Genomic DNA, 21,874 nt, shown 5'->3' on the forward strand with positions numbered 1-21,874 from the left:
CATAAATGTCATACATGTTTTGTCCTATGTAGATACACTGTGCAAAGTCTGTCTTGTTATATCCAGTGTGTGTGTTGCACAGCTGTGGTGCTTGAGAAGTTAACGCTAATAAAATCACTGCCTGCATGTAAATGTAACAGTTTGTCATGTCATGTGGTATAAGTGAAGGTATAATAGGAGTGCTTGAGAACGGGAAGATGTCTTCCGTCATGTCTATCAGAGTGCTAACACAGAGCCACATGGAAGCACCTTCAGCTTCCATGTAGGTGAAGATGGAGGAAGAGAAGCAATATCCCGAAGCGTGTGAAGTTTGGATGTGAATGGAATGAGTCGCAAGATACTAGAGAGAGAGAGCAATTCTAATAATTTTGTATAGAGGAACCCACCATAGTGGTACCAATTCACACTACAGGCTTTTCCTGTGCGGCCGTCCACAGTCAGGATCACCACTCAGATACATTATTGAGTTACATCCACATGCCTGTCATGCGGGGTGTTTATTGTCTAAGCCTTTCTTTAAATAATTGTCTGCCAGAGTGTCTGGAGTGACCCCTACCCTCCTCCTCCTCTGGAGTGCTCCCAGTCCCCCCTCATGGACCAGAGCCTGCTAAGCGCCGCCATGACAAGCCAACACTTATCCCTCACAGCTCTGCACAGTAGTCAAGTGTCCGGGGTCTTCCCTCAGGGGTGTTGCAGGGGCCTATGGCCAAAGATGATTATTTATATAGTGGTTAGGAGGCAGATAAAATAAGTTACAAAAGATACTGGTAGTCATGTGCCTTGCTGCTGCCAAGATGAGACAAGAAGGAGGTGTACATGTCAGCGAGAGACAGTGTGTAAAGAGGAAGTGTATTTTGAGTCGTAGAACATATGCAGAGTACTGTCACTTTAAAAGAGAGAGGCCACTCTCACACACGCCACCGGTAAAACGCCGTGTTTGAAAAGCAGCGTTTAACAGCTATTTGGAACAGCATTTTCGAAAGCATTGCACAGCGTTTTTTAATGCACCACATCATGACAATGGGTGATGAGGTGCGTTAAAAAACGCTAAAATGCACTAAAATAGAGCAGGCAGCGTTAGAAAATCACGGCGTTAGAAACGCTGTGTTTTGAACTCTACTCTGCGAAGCCCCATTGAAATCAATGGAGGCATTTAACAGTGTTTTTATTACAACATTTCAAATGCTGTAAAAAGCAGTGAATGTGAGAGGTCCCCTCTATGCCAAGCTATCAAGTAATGTTAAAGTACCTGAAGCCCCCATGGAGCACAATACTGTTTATCATGCACATGTTTCGTAAAAGTTCTTTTTGAGAAAAATATGCTGCCTCCATCTGCTTTTAAAAACTACTTTGCCTTTCTGATCCTGTGTTGCATCAACACCCCCAACAATTTGGCCCCCTGCACACGGGCGGAAATTCCCTGTGGAATTTCCACCGCTGGAAGGCTGCATAGGATTGCATTAACAAACGCAATCCTATGCAGACGGCCGCGGTTTGGCAAACAGACCGCGGCATGTCCTCACCCGGCGCTGGCTCCGGTCTGCGCATGCGCCGGCTGTTCGGCAGCCGGCACATGAAAGAGCCGGAGCTGCGGGGAGCGGGTGAGCATGCGCTGGTCCCTGCAGGCGCTCAGATTGGGTCCCGCGGCGAAAATCCTCGCCACCGGATCCGACCCACCCGTCTGCAGGCGGCTTCTCTCTGATGTCAGTCACCCATTGAAGTCAATGGGTGTGCAAAAAAGAGCACACATGGTCATCTGTAAGCACTCTTTTTTTCACTGAACATTGCTAAGCCATGCTAGAAAAGAAAATTGGGCCTCCTGGGGGGGTTTTTGTGTGCAAGAAGAAAACAGGTTGACACACGAAGTAAAAAACTGACATGCAATGAATACATCTACAACGCAGATTATTCCTGAGGAAAGATTTTGAGAGGATCTGAGAGGATTCAAAAGCTCACTCTAAGGGCTCCCACACACTTGCGATTGCGTTTTTTGTTAACGTGATTGTCAATGGGACTTGTAAAAAACGCAACGCACACAACTGCGTTTTTGGTGCATTGCGTTCGGGTTGCGTTTTTAACATTAGAAAGTCCCATTGACAATCGCTTTAACAAAAAACGCAATGGCCAGTGTGTGGGAGCCCTAACATGTATGTTTGTTAGCCATTAAAAGGTATCATATCTACAAGGTTTCTTGGTTTCTCTTGCTGAGAAGAATTACATTTTACAACACAGACATACACGGAATAAATCAGTCTCTTGTTCACTGACCTAAATCAGACACATTTCTCTGAATAAACCCTTTGTGTTTCTTCTTAAAGAAACAGTTCAAAGGAAATTCATAACAATATGGGTTTAGTGCTGTGGTTTTGCCCCATTGAAGTCAATGGGGAAACACTGCAATAAAACTGTGATAAAAAGGATTGAGGAAATGTTATAGATCTTACTCACATGTACCATCTTGACACTGCAATTTTTTTTCTTTTGCATTCTATTGCACTGGAGAAACCTTGTGTGAACATAGTAACATAGTTTGTAAGGCCTAATGAAGACAATGTCCATCTAGTCCAGCCTGTTTATCCTCCTGTGTTGTTGTTGATCCAGAGGAAGGCAAAAAACCCCAAGAGTAGAAGCCAATTAGCCCTTTTGGGGGGAACAATTCCTTCCCGACTCCCTAATGGCAATTAGACTGTTCCCTGGATCAACCCCTAATAGTTCCTACCTACCTGTATACCCGGATTAACAATTAACCTAAGATTTTTAACCTATAATATCCTTCCTCTCCAGAAAGACATCAAGTCCCCTTTTAAACTCTTCTATGGATTTTGCCATCACCACTTCCTCAGGTGGAGAGTTCCACAATCTAACTGATCTTACAGTAAAGAATCCTTTTTTATGTTGGTGATGAAACCTGCTTTCCTCTAAACGTAGCAGATGCCCTCTTGTTACCGACGTAGTCCTGGGTATGAACAGATCCTGGGAGAGATCCTTGTATTGTCCCCTCATGTATTTATACATAGTTATTTGGTCACCCCTTATCCTTCTTTTTTCTAGAGTAAATAATCCCAATTTGGATAGCCTCTCTGGGTATTCCAGTCCTGTCATTTCATGTATTAGTTTAGTCGCTCTTCTTTGAACCCCCTCCAGTACTGTAACATCTTTCCTGAGCTCCGGTAACCAGAACTGTGCGCAGTATTCCACGTGGGGCCTGACTAGTGCCTTATATAATGGAAGGATAATGTTCTCGTCCTTCGCCCCTATACCTCTTTTAATGCACCCCAAGGCTTTATTTGCCTTTGCAGCAGCTGACTGGCATTGGTTACTCCAGCTTAGTCTATAATCCACTAGTACCCCCAGGTCTTTTTCCATATCACTTTTCCCTAGCAGTACCCCATTAAGTGTATAGTGGTAACATCCGTTTTTGCTGCCCATGTGCATAACCTTACATTTATCAACATTGAACTTCATTTGCCATTTTTTCTGCCCAAGCCCCTAGCTTATCCAGGTCCGTTTGTAGCTGTACATTCTCCTCCGTTGCATTAATTATATTGTATAATTTTGTGTTATCTGCAAATATTGATATTTTGCTGTGCAGCCCCTCTATCAGGTCGTTGATAAATATATTGAAAAGAATGGGGCCTAATACTGAACCCTGTGGCACCCCACTAGCGACTGTGGCCCAATCAGAATATGATCCATTTATTTCAACCCTCTGCTTTCTATCATTGAGCCAATTCTTTACCCAATTACACACGTTTTCACCCAATCCGAGCTGTCTCATTTTGTATATTAGCCTATTATGAGGCACGGTGTCAAATGCTTTAGAGAAGTCCAGATATACGAGATCAATAGATTCTCCCAGGTCCAGCCTAGAGCTTACTTCATCGTAGAAACTGATTAGATTTGTCTGACATGAGCGACCCTTCATAAACCCATGCTGGTGAGGAGTTATTCCCTTGTTCTCCTTGAGGTACTCATCGATGGCGTCTCTCAGAATCCCCTCGAAAATTTTTCCCGTTACTGAAGTGAGACTTACTGGCCTGTAGTTACCAGGCTCACTTTTGGTCCCCTTTTTGTAAATTGGAACCACGTTGGCAATGCGCCAATCCAATGGTACAACACCGGTCTTGATAGTGTCTAATAATATTAGATATAGCGGCCTAGCTATCTCATCACTTAGTTCCCTTAGTATCCTTGGGTGTATTCCATCTGGGCCTTGCAATTTATCGATTTTAATCTTCTTTAATCGGTTCTGCACTTCCTCTTGCGTTTAGTATGACATATTTTGTGAGGGATTCATTTTATTCCCCTGCATCTCGTGTGGCATTTCCTTTTCGTTTGTGAATACGCTTGAAAAGAAACTATTTAACAGATTTGCCTTCCCTCCATCATCTTCAATGATTTCCCCTGCATTATTTGTTAAAATGCCAGTGCTCTCCCTGCATATCCTTTTGCTGTTAATATAGCTGAAAAATAGTTTTGGGTTGTTTTTGCTCTCTTTGGCGATCAGTCTTTCTGCTTCCTCCTTGGCAATTTTGATCCTATCTTTGCATATTTTGTTTTTTTCCCTGTACGATTTTAGCGCTTCTTCGCTGCCTTCTTGTTTTAGTAGCTTGAACGCTTTCTTTTTTTTGTTTATAGCCCCCCTTACCGTCTTGTCAAGCCACATTGGTTTCCTTTTAGTTGAGATTCTTTTATTTTTAAAGGGAATGAACTGCTCGCATGAGATTAGGATTAGAGATGAGCGAACGTACTCGGTAAGGCCGATTTCGCAATCGAGCACCACGATTTTCGAGTACTTCACTACTCGGGTGAAAAGATTCGGGGGGCGCCTGGGTGAGCAAGGGGTTGCAGAGGGGAGTGAGGGGAGAGGGAGAGAGAGAGAGTTCCCCCGTGTTCTGCGCTGCTACCCCCCACTCCACCACGCCACGCCCCGCCCCGCCCCCTGGCGACCCCCGAATCTTTTCACCCGAGTAGTGAAGTACTCGAAAATCGCGGTGCTCGATTCCGAAATCGGCCTTACCGAGTACGTTCGCTCATCTCTAATTAGGATCCTTTTAAACTTTTCCCATTTGTCCTCTGTACTGTTATTTTTGAGGATGTAGTAGTTCTAAGCTGATCAAATTTTGCTTTACCAAAGTTTAATTTGTTTGTTACTCCCTGATAAGGCTTCTTATTGAATGCCATCTGGAAGTTGATTATATTGTGGTCACTGTTCCCCAAGTGCCCCTCAACCTGTACCCCCTTTATTCGGTCCGGTTTGTTAGTAAGTACTAGGTCCAGAATGGCCCTGCCTCTCGTTGGTTCCTGCACAAGTTGGTTCAGGTAATTGTCTTTAATTACTCTCAAGAACTTGAACATGGTCTTTATTTTATTCATGGTGGGGGGGGGGGGGAGGGTACAGCCGCCTTTAACTTTTTTGTACTAGACCCCATTCACATTACTATTCATACAACATGCATTCTTTGTTAGAGGATCAGAAGTACAAAACTAAATCCACTATTCCTGCAAAAAGTACTGGAATGTGTAATGGGTAACAGCATTAACATGCAGGTGACCATAAGTGTCTGCATTCTTTTAATAGTACATGTCGGGCATTGGAATTTACATGCAGCCCTGTAGACTTACAATAATATTATATAACCGACATTAAATATCCTAATGTATTGTAGCTAATGTTAAGGCCTTATTCAGATGGCTGGGTGTGAGTTGTGTACAAAATCTGACCAGAATAGGACATGCTGCAATTCTATTCATGCATACCATGGGTTCGTGGGAAAAACACTCATGTGAGTAGCCCGATTGGCTATAACAGGTCCAAGGACTGTCAGTGAAATACTGACAGCACACTGAGGGCTCTTAAGGCCCATTTACACAGTACGAGTGTTGGACAAACGATGCCCGACACTCGTCTCTGTGTTTCTCACTCCCGTGCTCCTGCACGCAGTGGCCAGCAGGGGGGGCAGGGAAGTGCAGGAGATTTCTCCCGCCGCCCCTTTCCATGGAGATACACAGTGGATGTTAGCTATTGAATGGCGACTGTTTAACCCCTTAGTGACCACCCTATTGTCTTTTTACGTCCTGCTATTGCAGGATGTGTATGGAGGGAGATAGCGCTGCTATCTCCCTCCATACAACACAGGTGTCAGCTGTTTATTACAGCTGACATCTGTGGGTAAGAGCCCCGTTCGGACGCACGGCTCATCAGGACTGTTAACCCTTTAAATGGAGCTGTCAAATCTGACAGCGGCATTTAAATCCCCCGAACAATGTTCAGGGGTCCCATACGGCCACCCCACGGTGAGATCCGTGGAGCCGTGCGGGTGTCATGGCAGCTGGGGGCCTTCTGAAAGGCCCCAGGGCTGTCATGGCACAATGCATATCAAGCTATCCCCGTGGGGTGGCTTGATAGGCTGCCTGTCAGAATGCAGTATGATGTAATGTCTCGGCATTACATCATACTGCATAAGCGATCTAAGCATCGCTAGTTGTTGTCCCCCAGGAGGGCTAAAAGAAAAAGTAAAAATAAGAACAATAAAGTTTTATTAATTATGTAAAAAAAAGTTTTAAAAGTTCAAAAAAAACCCTTTTGCCATATTTACAATAAAAAAATCTAAATAATTAAACAAAAATACATATTTGGTATCGCTGCTTCCGTAAAATTTCCTGCACTTCTCCGCCCCCCTGCTGGCCGCTCCATGTGCGAGCCAGCTGTGCTAGCTCCCATGCAGGAGCATGGGAGCAAGGAATACAGGGACGAGTGTCAGGCATCATTTGCCTGACACTCGTCCTGTGTAAAAGGGCCCTTACCCACTTGCGCTTTTTTAACGCGATTGTGAATGGGACTTTCTAATGTTAAAAACACATCGCCCAGAAGTTGCAAAGCACCAACTTGCAATACATTTTTTACATTAGAAAGTCCCATTGACAACCGCGTTAAATGCAGTGATATCGCAGCGTTAACAAAAAACGCAAGTGTGTGGGAGCTCATTAGGACCTTAGGCTATAAACAGTTTGTGTCCAGGAACATCTTAGACTATTACTAGATATACAATAATTATTATTAAGCATGAATTTAAAAACATAAGCTTATTTTCTGTGACCATCCTTGTGTCTTAGGATAGAGAAGACTAACAGGTATATGTTTGTTTTTTTTCATTTCAGTAAGTACAGCTATGAAGTAAAGATGCTGCTTTCATCTGCTTCTTTCTGGTCATTAGTTACAGTCTACTGTTACAGTCTACTGGCAGCAAAGGGCTGTGTGTCAAAGAGTGGGGGATGTCCATTCCAGAGAGGTCATCCTGTCACTGTCACTCCCAGGTGCCATATTTAGAACCTAGATAAATCTGCTTTCCACTGCTGTGTCAGCCAACCTCTAGTCTGTGACCCTTTAAACAAGCCTTTCCATTTCTCTCTTCTCTTGTTGCATCTCTTTATGATAGTACATATTTTTAATCTTTTCTCCTATTAATTTATAAATCCATTCATCTCATTATGGCTGAGAATAATAACAAATCCCAGCTCAATAACAAGAATGCAGCACCCACGGATCCTCCAGAAAATTCAGAGGCTCCAGAAACTGAGAATTCCACGAAGAAAGAACTAGAAGAGTTGCCTCCTTTTGAAGTGGTAGAAGGGTAAGTGTTCGAAATAGTGGGCTGGAAATGTATTGGAAAACAACTTTAAAGGAGATTGGTTTAATACATGGAAAATACATATGTATTATACTAAATCACTATTATATCGATGCATCTTGGTCTTCTCTGGTTTAGTTAATTAAGACAGACAATACTGAAACTGTATTCTAAAAATAATATAGTGAAGTTATATTCCTGATATACTAAGAACACCACTGAAGATTTAGTTACAAGTGCTATACTAAGCAAGTTTTCCAAGTGGAAAATATTTGACTTGACAAATGAACCAGAAGCTGATCTCATCTTTTAATACAGTATGACAACTATAGTGACTATACTAAGATTTGGTGACTGGCATATACAAAATCTTTAGACTGCTTAGTTGCTGACAGAAATGTGTTCCTCATATAGCAGCAGGAAGTCTATATATCCTTCATTCTAGATAAATGCCATTCATTTGAGAAACTATCCAACTTTAATGCCACTCCCTGGTTTCAGGACAAAATTATGCCCCAAAACTAGAGGGGGTGGTGATTATTACCCACAACTTGATCTTTTCTACCTAATCCCCATTGTACATTGGTAGTATTAGACTTTACCTGCTCTCTGATTGTAAACATTGCGCACATGATCTGTGCAGCCCAATCAGAGGGCAGAGCACAGTGTGCATTAGCTAGATGAAAAATTGAGGTGGCCATCTTGGATGGTTGAAATCCAAGAATGGAATCATTTGATTGGACAAACAGCAAGGAAGAACAACTGCAAGTAATATACCCCCTGCCCACTCTAATCTCAGGACCAAATTTGGGAAACCACATGGTCGCTTTAAGTATCATTTATTGTCCTGCTTTGGTTTGTATTTTGCAATCCTACTGCAATTAGAGCAGGAGAAATTAAAAGTGTTGTCCCACCAATATAAGTTACATAAATCCACAGGATAAGGTATAACTTACTCACCGTGTGTGTGGGGAAGGGGGGAGGGGGCAACTGCTGGGACCCACACTCATCCTAAGAATGGCCAGTGTGTTCCTAAATAAATGTAACTGTGGTCACACACATGTATGCTTCTTCTCCATTAATTTCAATGAGATTGCAAGACATTGCCAACCTCAATCACTCGTCTTTCAGCCGTCCCATTTAGATGAACAGAATGTGATGGCCATTCCCTTCATTCAGGGATGTCCCAGATGGCTTTTCTCAGGAGTGCCAGCAGTCGGATCCCCACCATTAGTAAATTATCACCTATCCTGTGGATAAAGGATAACTTGGTTTACTGATAGAACACCTTTAAAAATTACATGGCGCTCACTGAAATCAATGGGATGAGCTGAGTTTATCAGAAAGTCAGCTGCTCTGGCTAACAGTGCTTTCGCAGGGGATTGGTTTCTATTATATCTTCAGAGTATGCTAAGAGTAAAAAAATTAAAAAAAAATTAAAAAAAAAAAAAATATATATATATATATATAATGCTTTTAAATATAGAAGTGTTAATAGCAAAAGTGAGTGAACAAAAGGGTTACCTACCGTGTTTCCCTGAAAATAGGGCACCCCCTGAAAGTAAAACATAGTAAGACATTTGAAGAAGCCCCAAATATAAGGCACCCCCCGATAGTAAGGCATAGTAAAGTGTGTTTGTATGTAAGCATGCCCGCCGAACAGAACACCAGATCATGCAGCTGTGATGCTTTTTAGCCCGCCGCCACTGTCACCTACCTTCACCGTCCCTTGCAGAGCAGCTGCATGCAGGACATGAAGACAGTCACCTGCTGCCGTTTCCGATGTTCCCTTCAGCGGCCATCAGTTGTAAATGTGCAGGCATGTCAAGAGGCCCGTCCCCTGCTGCCATCCCCGTTGTCTCCTACTGCCAGATGTATCGGTAGATCTGCAGTCTGCTGTTACCCCTTCTCCTGCCGCCGTTATCCTGTCCCTGCTGTGCTGTACGAGTGTGCTGTCGTGAGCTCCCCCTGCTGGCTGGAAAATGCGATACTGTACATTCTGTTCCTGCTGTACACGTTTGCTGTGATGAGCTCCCCCTGGTGGCCGGAAGCTGCAATAGCATCCCTGATTACAAGTGTTAATTTTTTTGTTAAATAATAAATGTGAATTCTTCTTTATTGAAAAATAAGACACCCCCTGAAAATAAGATGTAGCGCATATTTGGGAGCAAAAATTAATATAAGACACGCCTTATTTTTGGGGAAACAGGGTATATCAAATCAAAATTTGGTGTGACCACCCTTTGCCTTGAAACCACCATCAATTCTTCTAGGTACACTTGTACAAAGTCGGGGATTTTGTAGGATTATAGTCAGGTGTATGATTAACCAATTATTCTGAACAAGTGATGATCATCGTTCTCATATGTAGGTTGAAATACAGTCTTTAAAATGACCCTCCAGACCTGGACAAGTATAGATAGCCACACTCCTTCTCTATCTACCTGATACGCATTGTGCATTAGTATGCATTAGAGATGAGCGAGCGTACTCGTCCAAGCTTGATGCTCGTTCGAGTATTAGGGTGTTCGAGATGCTTGTTACTTGAGACGAGCACTACGCGGTGCTCGACTCCATTACATTTCCTTCCCTGAGAAATTTGCGCGCTTTTCTGGCCAATAGAAACACAGGGAAGGCATTACAACTTCCTCCTGTGACATTCCAGCCCTATCCCACCCCCCTGCAGTGAGTGGCTGGAGAGATCAGGTGCCACCCAAGTATTTAAATCTGCCCCGCACGCGGCTCGCCACAGACACAAGCTAAGAGAGATCAGGGAAAGTGCTGTTGCTGCTGTAGCTGCTATAGGGAGAGTGTTAGGTGTTATTTTAGTCTTCAAGAACCCCAACGGTCCTTCTTAGGGCCACATCTGACCGTGTGCAGTACTGTTGAGGCTGCTTTTAGCAGTTTTGCACAATTTTTTTTTTTGTATATCGAGCATGCAGACCATAGTGTCTTCAGTCTGCAGTCATTTTACAGAGTATAGGGGCAGTACTGGTGAGGCAGGGACAGTGGTACAGGGAAAGAGGTATACTTGCTATATAGGCAGTGAGCTTTTTCAAAAAAATTGGAAAAAAATACTATATTTGGGCTGCCTGTGACCGTCTTCAGTTTACTGCATGTCTGCTGGGGGTAGTAGTCGCTGATTAATACCCAGCCTTGCGCATAATTTTTTCTGGCTGCACTGTGCTTTCAATAACCACAGTCATCCTCCAACAGGGAAATCCATATACAGGCTATATCATAGGCAGTGGGCTTTTTCCCAAAACTTGTAAAAAAATACTATATTTGGGCTGCCTGTGACCGTCTTCAGTTTACTGCGTGTGTGCTCGGGGTAGTAGTCGCTGATCAATACCCAGCCTTGCGCATAATTTTTTTCTGGCTGCACTGTGCTTTCAATAACCGCAGTCATCCTCCAACAGGGAAATCCATATACAGGCTATATAGGCAGTGGGCTTTTTCCCCAAAATTGGGAAGAAATACTATATTTGGGCTGCCTGTGACCGTCTTCAGTTTACTGCGTGTCTGCTGGCGGTAGTAGTCGCTAATTAATACCCAGCCTTGCGCATAATTGTTTCCTGGCTCTGCTGTGCGTTCCGTAAGCGAAGTCAGCCTCCAACCACAGGCCAATAAGCGGCACATTTAATTACAGCGTTCAGTTTCTGCTCTACTCGTAATACACCATGCTGAGGGGTAGGGGTAGGCCTAGAGGACGTGGACGCAGGCGAGGACGCAGAGGCCCAAGTCAGGGTGTGGGCACAGGCCGAGCTCCTGGTCCAGGTGTATCGCAGCCGACTGCTGCGGGATTAGGAGAGAGGCAAGTTTCTGGGGTCCTCAGATTCATCTCACAATTAATGGGTCCACGCGGTAGACCTTTATTAGAAACTGAGCAGTGTGAGCAGGTCCTGTCGTGGATGGCAGAAAGTGCATCCAGCAATCTATCGACCACCCAGTCTTCTACGCCGTCCACAGCTGCAACTCTGAATCCTCTGGCTGCTGCTCCTCCTTCCTCCCAGCCTCCTCACTCCATGAAAATGACACATTCTGAGGAGCAGGCAGACTCCCAGGAACTGTTCTCGGGCCCCTGCCCAGATTGGGCAGCAATGGTTCCTCTCCAACCGGAGGAGTTTGTCGTGACTGATGCCCAACCTTTGGAAAGTTCCCGGGGTCCGGGGGATGAGGCTGGGGACTTCCGGCAACTATCTGAAGAGCTTTCAGTGGGTGAGGAGGACGATGACGATGAGACACAGTTGTCTATCAGTCAGGCAGTAGTAAGGGCAATAGGTCCGAGGGAGGAGCGCACAGAGGATTCGGAGGAAGAGCAGCTGGACGATGAGGTGACTGACCCAACCTGGTTTGCTAAGCCTACTGAGGACAGGTCTTCAGAGGGGGAGGCAAGTGCAGCAGCAGGGCAGGTTGGAAGAGGCAGTGCGGTGGCCAGGGGTAGAGGCAAGGGCCAGACTGAATAATCCACCAACTGTTTCCCAAAGCGCCCCCTCGCGCCATGCCACCCTGCAGAGGCCGAGGTGCTCAAAGGTGTGGCAGTTTTTCACTGAGAGTGCAGACGACCGACGAACTGTGGTGTGCAAGGTTTGTCGCGCCAAGATCAGCCGGGGAGCCACCACCACCAGCCTCACCACCACCAGCATGCGCAGGCATATGATGGCCAAGCACCCCACAAGGTGGGACGAAGGCCGTTCACCGCCTCCGGTTTGCACCACTGCCTCTCCCCCTGTGCCCCAACCTGCCACTGAGATCCAACCCCCCTCTCAGGACACAGGCACGACCGTCTCCTGGCCTGCACCCACACGCTCACCTCCGCTGTCCTCGGCCCCATCCAGCAATGTTTCTCAGCGCAGCGTCCAGCCGTCGCTAGCGCAACTGTTTGAGCGCAAGCGCAAGTACGCCGCCGCGCACCCGCTCGCTCAAGCGTTAAACGTGCACATAGCCAAATTGATCAGCCTGGAGATGCTGCCGTATAGGCTTGTGGAAACGGAGACTTTCAAAAACATGATGGCGGCGGCGGCCCCGCGCTACTTGGTTCCCAGCCCATCCCCCGCCACGGCCCACTTAATCATGGCCACATTCCGAAAACCAACTAAATAAAACCGCGCTACTAGGTCCGCAGTCATGACCACATTCCCACCAACGCGGTTACTGTTAAGGTACATATTACCAGTCTGACTGGGGCATGCACTGTGGGCCGAAGCCCACCTGTATTGTATCTGACGTTAGCTCTGCTGAGCAGGGCACTGCAATGGGATACATTTATGTACCGCCGATGGGTTCCAGGGAGCCACCCATGCTGTGGGTCCACAGGGACTTCACATTACGGATTTGTACCTGCCAGTGTCTATGTATTAAAAACCCCGGTCAGACTGGGGCATGCAGTGTGGGCCGAAGCCTACCTGCATTTAATCTGACGTTACCTCAGCTGTGCTAGGCACTGCAATGGGATTTGTTTATGTACCACCGGTGGGTTCCAGAGAGCCACCCATGCTTTGGGTCCACACGGACTTCACATTAGGGAGTTGTACCTGCCTGTGTCTACTTATAAAAAAACCCCAGTCTGACTGGGGCATGCAGTGTGGGCTGAAGCCCACCTATATTTAATCTGACGTTAGCTCTACTATCTGGGGCACTGCATTGGGACAAACTACAGGAGCAATACAGCGCTAATGAGATGTGCACAGCTACGCTAGCATTGGAGTCCGCTGTAGGCACGCGATTGCTGAGGGTTTGTGCAGAGGCCTATGTCCTGGAAGCAGTGAAAGTCCGCTTCCAGCCTAGGATTGCTTAATCTGTGGGCCGAGGCCTATGCCGTGGACGCGGTGCAAGTCTGCCATGTTTGGCCCCTCAGATCAATTTTTTGTTCATGTCTTGGGTTTCCTAGGAGCCACCTATGCTGTTGGTGCAAACTTAGTTCCCATTGCGGTGTTTGACCTGTCTGGCACAAAGGCACTGACTGACTTGGGTAGGGGACAGAGCGCTGACGGCTTTCCCCTTGCAGTGTGGATTGAGCTATGCAACACCTTGCAGAATGAATACTGTGTGGCACATGGATTCCCCATTGCTATGCCCACGTTTGCAGCTCCTGACGGAGGTGGCACAGGATTGGAGTTCTCATTGCTTCTGTACAGCATTGTGGGCTATCGCCCTGCCCCTTTTAAAGAGGGTCGCTGCCTGGCCCTGCCAACCCTCTGCAGTGTGTGCCTCCGTTTCCTCCTCATGGCAGACGCACTTATAAATAGACATGAGGGTGGTGTGGCTGTGAGGCCAGCGTGTGGCATGAGGGCAGCTGAAGGCTGCGCAGGGACACTTTGGTGTGCGCTGTGGACACTGGGTCGTGCGAGGGGGTTGGGCAGCATGTAACCCAGGAGAAGTGGCAGCGGAGTGTCATGCAGGCAGTGATTGTGCTTTGTTGGAGGTAGTGTGGTGCTTAGCTAAGGTATGCCTTGCTAATGAGGGTTTTTCAGAAGTAAAAATTGTTGGGGGGGGGGGCACTCTTGCCGCTATTGTGGCTTAATAGTGGGACCTGGGAACTTGAGATGCAGCCCAACATGTAGCCCCTCGCCTGCCCTATCCGTTTCTGTGTAGTTCCCATCACTTTCTTGAATTTCCCAGATTTTCACAAATGAAAACCTTAGCGAGCATCGGCGATATACAAAATGCTCGAGTCGCCCATTGACTTCAATGGGGTTCGTTACTCGAAACGAACCCTCGAGCATCGCGTAACGAGCACCCGAGCATTTTGGTGCTCGCTCATCTCTAGTATGCATCAGTAGTCTGAAACACTACATGCTGATATGATTGCCTAGTGCTGTTCATGTGGGCAGCATTTGTTAATCAAAGCAGGTGTAGTTAATTAGATTAATGATACATGGCGCAGAAAAAGGGCAGCAGGTTCTCTAAACAAATGAGTCAAAATTTGAAATAAATGACTGTGGCAGAAGGCTGTTTATTCGTTGAAGGGCTGAAGAGAGGTATGATAATGAGTGTCTGCAGGTAACAGTGAAGCATGACAGAGGTCTGGGGCTGTATTTTAACAAATGGAATTGGGGATTTGGTCAGGATTTATGCTGTCCTAAATCCTGAGAAGGCAAAAAGATACTTATCCATTATGCAATACCATCAGAGAGGCATCTGATTGGTTCCAAATATATTCTACAGCATGATAATGATCCCAAACATACAAGCAATGTCATTAAAAATTGTCTTTAGTGTAACAGTGTATCTTCTTCTGAACAAGGAGTCGTGGATGTGATTATATGGCCCACACAGAGCCCTGATCTCAACATCATCGAGTCTGTCTGTGATTACATGAAAAGAAAGAAGGATTTGAGCAAACCTAAATCCACAGAAGATCTGTGGTTAGTTCTTCAAGATGTTTAGAACAACCGCCCTGCCGAGTTCCTTCAAAAACTGTACAAGTGTACCTAGAAGAATTGATGCTGTTTTGTAGGCAAAGGGTGGTCACACCAAATATTGGATTTAGATTTAACTTATGTTCATTCACTTCTGAATTTATAAATGCAAGCTATTCCAGTAATAAATCTATAATAATTATTTATGCATTTATGAGTGCAAGCTATTTCAGTAATACATCTATAATAAATCTGTCGGGCAGCAGCTCAAACAGATCCCTACCTCTGCCTTGTAGGCACTACCATTAGAGTTTGTGTATTCTGTAAATGAATGGGTTAGGGCCAGGGCTTTTTAATTGTGTTGACAACCTCAATGAACAGTCAATTCATAACTACAAACCTTGCCTGAGGTCTGCTATGATGTCTGGAGGGCAGAAAAAGGAATTTTTATTTCCTTGTAGAATAGCTTATTATTATAATTGCTACCACTAGGAAACAGAATTCTGAGAACGCTTCATTAAAGAATTGCTCATAATGCAAGAATCTGCAAAATAGAAGAGCAAGCTTAATAAAAAAAAAATCTGTGCCAGTTTCTATTTATTGGGGTTAATTTTTGTAGCTTTGTAAGAGCTTTCTGTTCTAGCCAAAAAAACATTCCGCTCTGAAGACAGGTACACTTTTGCTAAATTTGGTGCATGAAAAAAATGCAGTAAATAAATAAAATCCATAGTACCTGTGAAAAGCTTTCTACCACTGTTGCTATTGACTTATCCATGGCTCTCTTTTTGCTTGCGATTTACGTGTTTTCATAACAGAGACCACAATAACCCCTCTCCAGTTACATAGGCAGCTGGCTGGCAAACAATACATAAACACCTAGGGTCTATATATGCTCCTGAAACATTAAAATCTACCAGAGGGCTGTTCCTTACATGCATGCTCTATAAAATGTGCCATTTGCAATTAATAAAGTAAACATTTTTAAATTTATAAATATAACTATTTTTAAAGTGACACTAGGAAAAACTGCAGGGCTATGGTCTCATGCACTGCCGCCCAGAACCCTGTACAAAGTATAGCGCAATCAGTTTTTTTGGACAGTTTGTTTAATTTCTTTTTTTTACTTGCTTACACATTACTGTGAGACTCTTGGATTTTCCTGTTTTCCTATGTTTACTGTGGAAATATGTTAGGAAAAATATAAATATAAAAATATAAGTTATTTAATACCCTTTGTCATCTTTCCACATGCGGTCTTTTCCTCACTCCTACACCCAATACCTATCTTAAATAGTGGTCTTTCCTGTAATAACTCACATTATGCTTGATAAATCTTATTTTTGCTGTGGGTTACTAGAGATTAGCAAAGTGACAGATGATAAGAGAAACCTACAGCAGATCTAAAAATATCTTCCAAATTCCTGTGACATGCTGAGGTTAAAGTAACAGATGCTCCTTCCAGGGCAGCACAATCACAATGACAGAAAACATTTTGTTAACTTAAACATGATGTCAATGGCAAAAACTGTGTGATGCTCTCATCTGGCTTCCAGTAACAACGATTCAGACAATTTAGGTGCAAACCATTACATACAATAACCTGACTACAGCAAATACAAGTTACGTAGACAGCTGGCTGGCAAACAATAGATAAACGCCTTGGATCCAGATATGCCCCTAAAACATTAAAATCTACCAGAGGGCTGTTCCTTACATGCATGCTCTATAAAATATACCATTTACAATTAATGAAGTAAACATTTATAAAGTTATAAATATTCTATAGGCTGTATCTGACAGCCTATAGAATTTATTGCTCCATGAAATGGAATTTGTCCTAAATATAGAATTACAGTAATGGGCAGAATGTATGGCTGTTTACTCTTCTATATGTAATACATGCACATACATTACTATGATTCAGTATATGTCATTCTTCTGGTTCATTGTTAGCTGTAATTCTACATAAATTCTAGTATGATAAATTTACACTCCTATTAAAATAGTTTTCTATATTGTTATTCCTAGGAGCCGCATCCCTGCTTCTTCTTTTATGTTCCAGTTCAAGAACGTGGAGTATAGTTCTGGGCGGAATAAGACTTTGTTATGCTACACTATAGAACGAGGAGAAGGCCAGGTATTTCGTGGATACCTGGAAGATGAGCATGCCTCGGCCCATGCAGAGGAGGCTTTTTTTTCCAATGTCCTGCCACAGTTTCTGAGCACTGGTGCTGGCAATGTCATCTGTTACGTGTCATCTAGCCCATGCGTAAATTGCGCAGCTTGCATTGCCCGGTGTCTACGGCGGAATAAGACATTGAAACTACGTTTGGTAGTTGCTCGGCTTTTTCAGTGGGAGGAATCTGAAATCCGTGGTGCCATACGAGGCATAAGCTCTGCTGGCTGCCAACTCCGAATGATGAAGAGTGCTGATTATTTGCATGTATGGCAAAATTTTGTAGAGCCAGACATAGTTATGAATGAAGAAGGGGAAAGTGAGCAAAAGAGTGAACAAGAAGCCTTTATTCCTTGGGAGGATTTAGAAGAAAACTCAAAATATTATGAGGAGAAGTTAGCAGAAATTTTAAGATAGATAAACTACCAGCAATATCTTCATATAGCTAATGGGCAAATATTTCAGAGGGGAGGGCAGCACAATACTTTTCCGAGAGAGAGAGATTTTTATACAGCCCGCTTCAATCAGTGGTCAGAGTTAATGTGTTTTGACTAAATTAAAAGTGTTTACACAAGTTGCTAAATGTGTATTAGGATAATGCAAGACATATAATTCATGTTTTCAAGCCTTGAGTTATGTCAGGAGGTGAATAGGAAGTTGTTTAATTTGTAACATTTTGACAAGCATTTCTTCAGGCTTTTTAGGAAGCCCTTTAGAAAAGCCTATGGGAAAGACACTAGAAATTGTCATACCTAGAGCATGCTGTGTTTTAAAAACCTCAGACCCCAAAATGCATATAAAACTAATCACTGTGTGTAGATTTTTTTTAAATATTTTGCTAAAGACTTTAAAATGACATCTGCAGCAGTATTTTTGAGCAAAGAAAAATCTCCCCACAAAAAAATCTGTGAAAACATGTCAAAACAATGTTGTGTCAATCCCGCTTTAAACCACATTTAGGGCTCATGTATAAGGCCGTGGCGGGCTCTGCAAGTGGAATACCACATTGGAATTCCGCAGCGTGAACATTCAGCTATTAGGTTCAGTAGAACCTAATAGCTGAGATGTAACACCGCGGAAATCCAGCTGTAGGCATTAGCCCTTACAGGGAAATATTTTGCTTACCTTTCAACTATATTTCTCTGCATAGGTTCAAAACCAGGTTTCATCTTAAATAAATGATAACATTATGCCACTAGAGGTGCTCAATGGATAAAGTTTTTTTTAAACTAAATTTAAAGGTAAACTGTCACCAAGTGTATACTGCCATAACCCCAGGTAGCATGAATCCAGAACAACTATGTACAACGCGTCAGTGTATGTCTTATTCTGAAATTCTGTGGCATTGCAGAGTAAATATACTTTAAAGTCTAACTCGGAAGGGAGCTAGAAAGTTGCTGACCACTCCCCTTTGTCAATAGAGAGAGGGAGCTGTTAGTCTGCATTATGAGCAAGTGGGGAGAGGGCAGTACTGCCCGCCTCTTCGTCTGGAAGCTCCTTTCCAGCTCTCTTCTGAGTCATACTTAAAGGTATGTTTACTCTCAAACACACAGCATTTCAGAATAAATAATACACTACCGCACTATACATAACTGTGCTATTGTATGTAAAGATTTCTATAGTTTTCATTATAGGGAACCTGTCATAAGGTTCATGTTGCTCCAACCATGGGCAGCATGAACCTGTTGACAGGTTCCCTTCAATGGAAACTATAAATCTGTACATAAAATAGCAGTGGCAGCTTCATGCAAGAAAGGGTCAATGTAAAGTTCTCTCCCATGATACATTTACACTCAGTATTTTACCAATGGGTACAAAAAGAAAGGTTTTTACACCCAACATAGAAGTGGGTTCCTTATTGTGATACGTCAGCAGTGTGACTATGGAACTCTCTGCCTGAGGACGTTGTGATAGTGAATGCACTGGAATTCACTAAGAGTTCAAAAGGGGGCTGGTTGTCTATCTTAAGCTTAACCATATTACAATTTAATTACTGGAGAAGGATTGCTGATCCAGCGGCTTATTCTGATTGCCAGAATTGGAGTCAGTAAGAATTTTATTCCCCTGATATAAAGAAAATTTGCTTCTAAATCTGCTTTTAGAAGGAACTATTACCGTTCAAAGAATTGTTCAAACGAGTGAAAGTGAATGATAATCCTATGGTCTAAACTTAAGCCAACAACTAGACGAACGCTGATCATTCACTTTTTGTTCATCAATCAGTTTAAGCCGAACGATAAGTGAACAATTCAACAATGAATTTAATGCCTGCATAAACAGCAATGGTTCAGTCTCTCTCATTCACTTATACAGTGATACAGTGAAAGACTGAATGATTCTTGTTTGAATGAGCCAACGTTGTATCTGCCTGTCTAAACAGGCTGAACAAGAGCGAAAAAGCTGGCAATTACGTCACTCGCTTGTTTGCTCGTTTAAACGATAATCGGCTCATCTAAAAGAACTTCTCCCTTCCAGCACCCTGTAAAAATTACAGACTGCAGCCAATCACAGGCCTCAGTGGTAATAGTTGCTAAACTGTATGCTAAAAGCAACCATTGTTTCTTTGATTATAATTTTGGCCAAATATAGTTTGTAGCAGCTCAGAGTTTTTTGTTTTAATCACTATCAATAAATGTTAATTTAGGCCTGATTCACACGAGAATGAAAATCACACCAAAGATGGCCGCGCAAAAAAAATTGTGGCTAACTGCGCTAAAAATCATGTGAATAGACGATTTTCCACAATGCTCATAAGCCTTAAAATCGCCCATTTACACGATCTGGAGCAGTGTGTTGCCGAAAAAATGCGCTGCTGAGATTTTTATTTTCTCTGGCCAGCACAAAATCTTTCACTACACTTACATACATGCAATGAGATGTTTAGCTTAACCCTGCTAATCTCCCTCCACTCTCCCATTCCTGTTGTTTAGCAGTTTAAGATAAACAATGGGAATGTTTAGGTAAACAGTGCTAATCTCCCTTCCTCTCCCATTCCCATTGTTAAACAGTCTAAACTAAACAATCAGAATGTTTAGCTAATCTCCCTCCCACTCCCTTGTTTTCCAGCTCCCATTGAAGTCTATGGAAACTCCTACACTTAGCACACCAAAGATAAATCGGGTCCTATCTTTTCACGCAGCAGGAGATTTCAGTTGCAGAATTTCAGACACTGATGTCCTATTTTTTAGGTGCAATTTTTTTTATGCACCTAAAATTCTTTCATCTGAACGTTTCCATAGGAATCCATGGATTCTAATAGTTGAGGGGTTTTTTTGCACTTGTAAATTAGCTGCGCTAATACGCTCTTGTGAATGAGGCCTAAGGGCGCCCACCCACTGGCGTTCGCGATTTTCGTGCGTGAAAAACGCAGCGTTTTCGTCGCGTTTTTGGCGCGTTTTTCACGGCATTTTCGCGGCTTTTTGCGTTAATTTACATTGACATTCATGGGTGCATTAAGAGAAAAATAAGGACACATATGCAACTGACAGTTCCTATGTTAAAAATTGCAACGGACTGAAACAAAAAACGCCAGTGGACAGGAGTACATTCAAAACTAATTGCTCTTGAGAAAAAACGCAAAGGAAAAAAAATCGCCAGTGGGTGGGCGCCCTTATAGTGAATTCTTACAGTAACAGTCAGTGGTAGACCAGGATTAAAATAAAATTACTCGGAAAACTCCTTTAAGATAACTCCGTAAATAGAGGTGAAGTTATATTACTGGGCAAAGTACCATGGATTGTCAATCATAGGATTTGTGTGTACACATGAGCTAAGTTTAAATACAAAAACGAGGGAGAAAGCAAAACACACAAATCATGAAACTTAGTATGGGAAACATAACCATACAGGACTACCACCATCAGCATGCATATCATGTTATATTTTTACGAAACAAAACAGACCAAGAATAGATGCAAATTTATGAAAATGAAGACAAAAATGACACCTAAATACCCCATAGGAAAATGACTAGATTATGACAGAAATAGCTAAAGTATGTTTCAGGGCTCAGTCACACGGGCGCATCCGGGCGCCGATGTGCCCTTGTTACTGCTCGTAGAAGACGGACACACTGCAGGTGCGGCTGAATCTCAGCACTGCTGGAAGAAAGAACACATGACCGGCAATGGAGCCGGCCATGTGTTCTTTCTTCCGGCTGTGCGGAGAGTCGTCCGCACCTGCAGTGCGGCCGTCTTATCCTGCAGTAACACGGGCGCATCGGTGTCCGGATGCGCCCGTGCGACTGAGCCCTAATGCATATGATTTGTCTTTCAGCATGTATGGAAACTGAATTATACAGGGCTGCTCTCTTTTGAATTGTATATCTGCACTTGGTTATTTTCTGCTTTATTGTAATGTATAACTTAAGAAATTAACTGTATTTCACTAAAATATCATAAATAAAAAATGCATTAATTTAAATGTTACATACAGATTAACGTTGTTCGTTTTTTTTTTTTGGCTCCGTTTGTGGAGCCGAGCAAACGAAAACAGAAAGCGCCAGTCCAGCATATACAGCACCGAACTGACATTCGGCATGCAGGAAGAAATTTCTGACACAGATGTGAATTTAGTTTTTCATTTCTTTTGTGGTTTCCGCTTATGAATGAAAACCCCAAAATAATCATCACACTAGAGGATACTTACAGAGTTGAAATATTCAGGATTTAGTGACCTATACAGTTTAGTAATATATATTTATTGTG

General features: G+C 43.4%; 1 protein-coding gene across 1 annotated transcript; it reads left to right on the plus strand.

Annotated features, from left to right (window-relative positions):
• Positions 1–7,373: 7,373 nt before the first annotated feature.
• On the plus strand, positions 7,374–21,603 carry LOC136633406 (C->U-editing enzyme APOBEC-2-like). Its single transcript, XM_066609121.1, has 2 exons — positions 7,374–7,634; positions 17,021–21,603. The coding sequence occupies exons 1-2, from the start codon at positions 7,492–7,494 to the stop codon at positions 17,583–17,585; spliced, it is 708 nt and encodes a 235-aa protein (XP_066465218.1). The 5' UTR covers positions 7,374–7,491; the 3' UTR covers positions 17,586–21,603.
• Positions 21,604–21,874: the final 271 nt, after the last annotated feature.

The sequence above is a fragment of the Eleutherodactylus coqui genome, chromosome 1 (assembly GCF_035609145.1).
Source record: "Eleutherodactylus coqui strain aEleCoq1 chromosome 1, aEleCoq1.hap1, whole genome shotgun sequence".
In the NCBI taxonomy this organism is placed as follows: domain Eukaryota; kingdom Metazoa; phylum Chordata; class Amphibia; order Anura; family Eleutherodactylidae; genus Eleutherodactylus; species Eleutherodactylus coqui.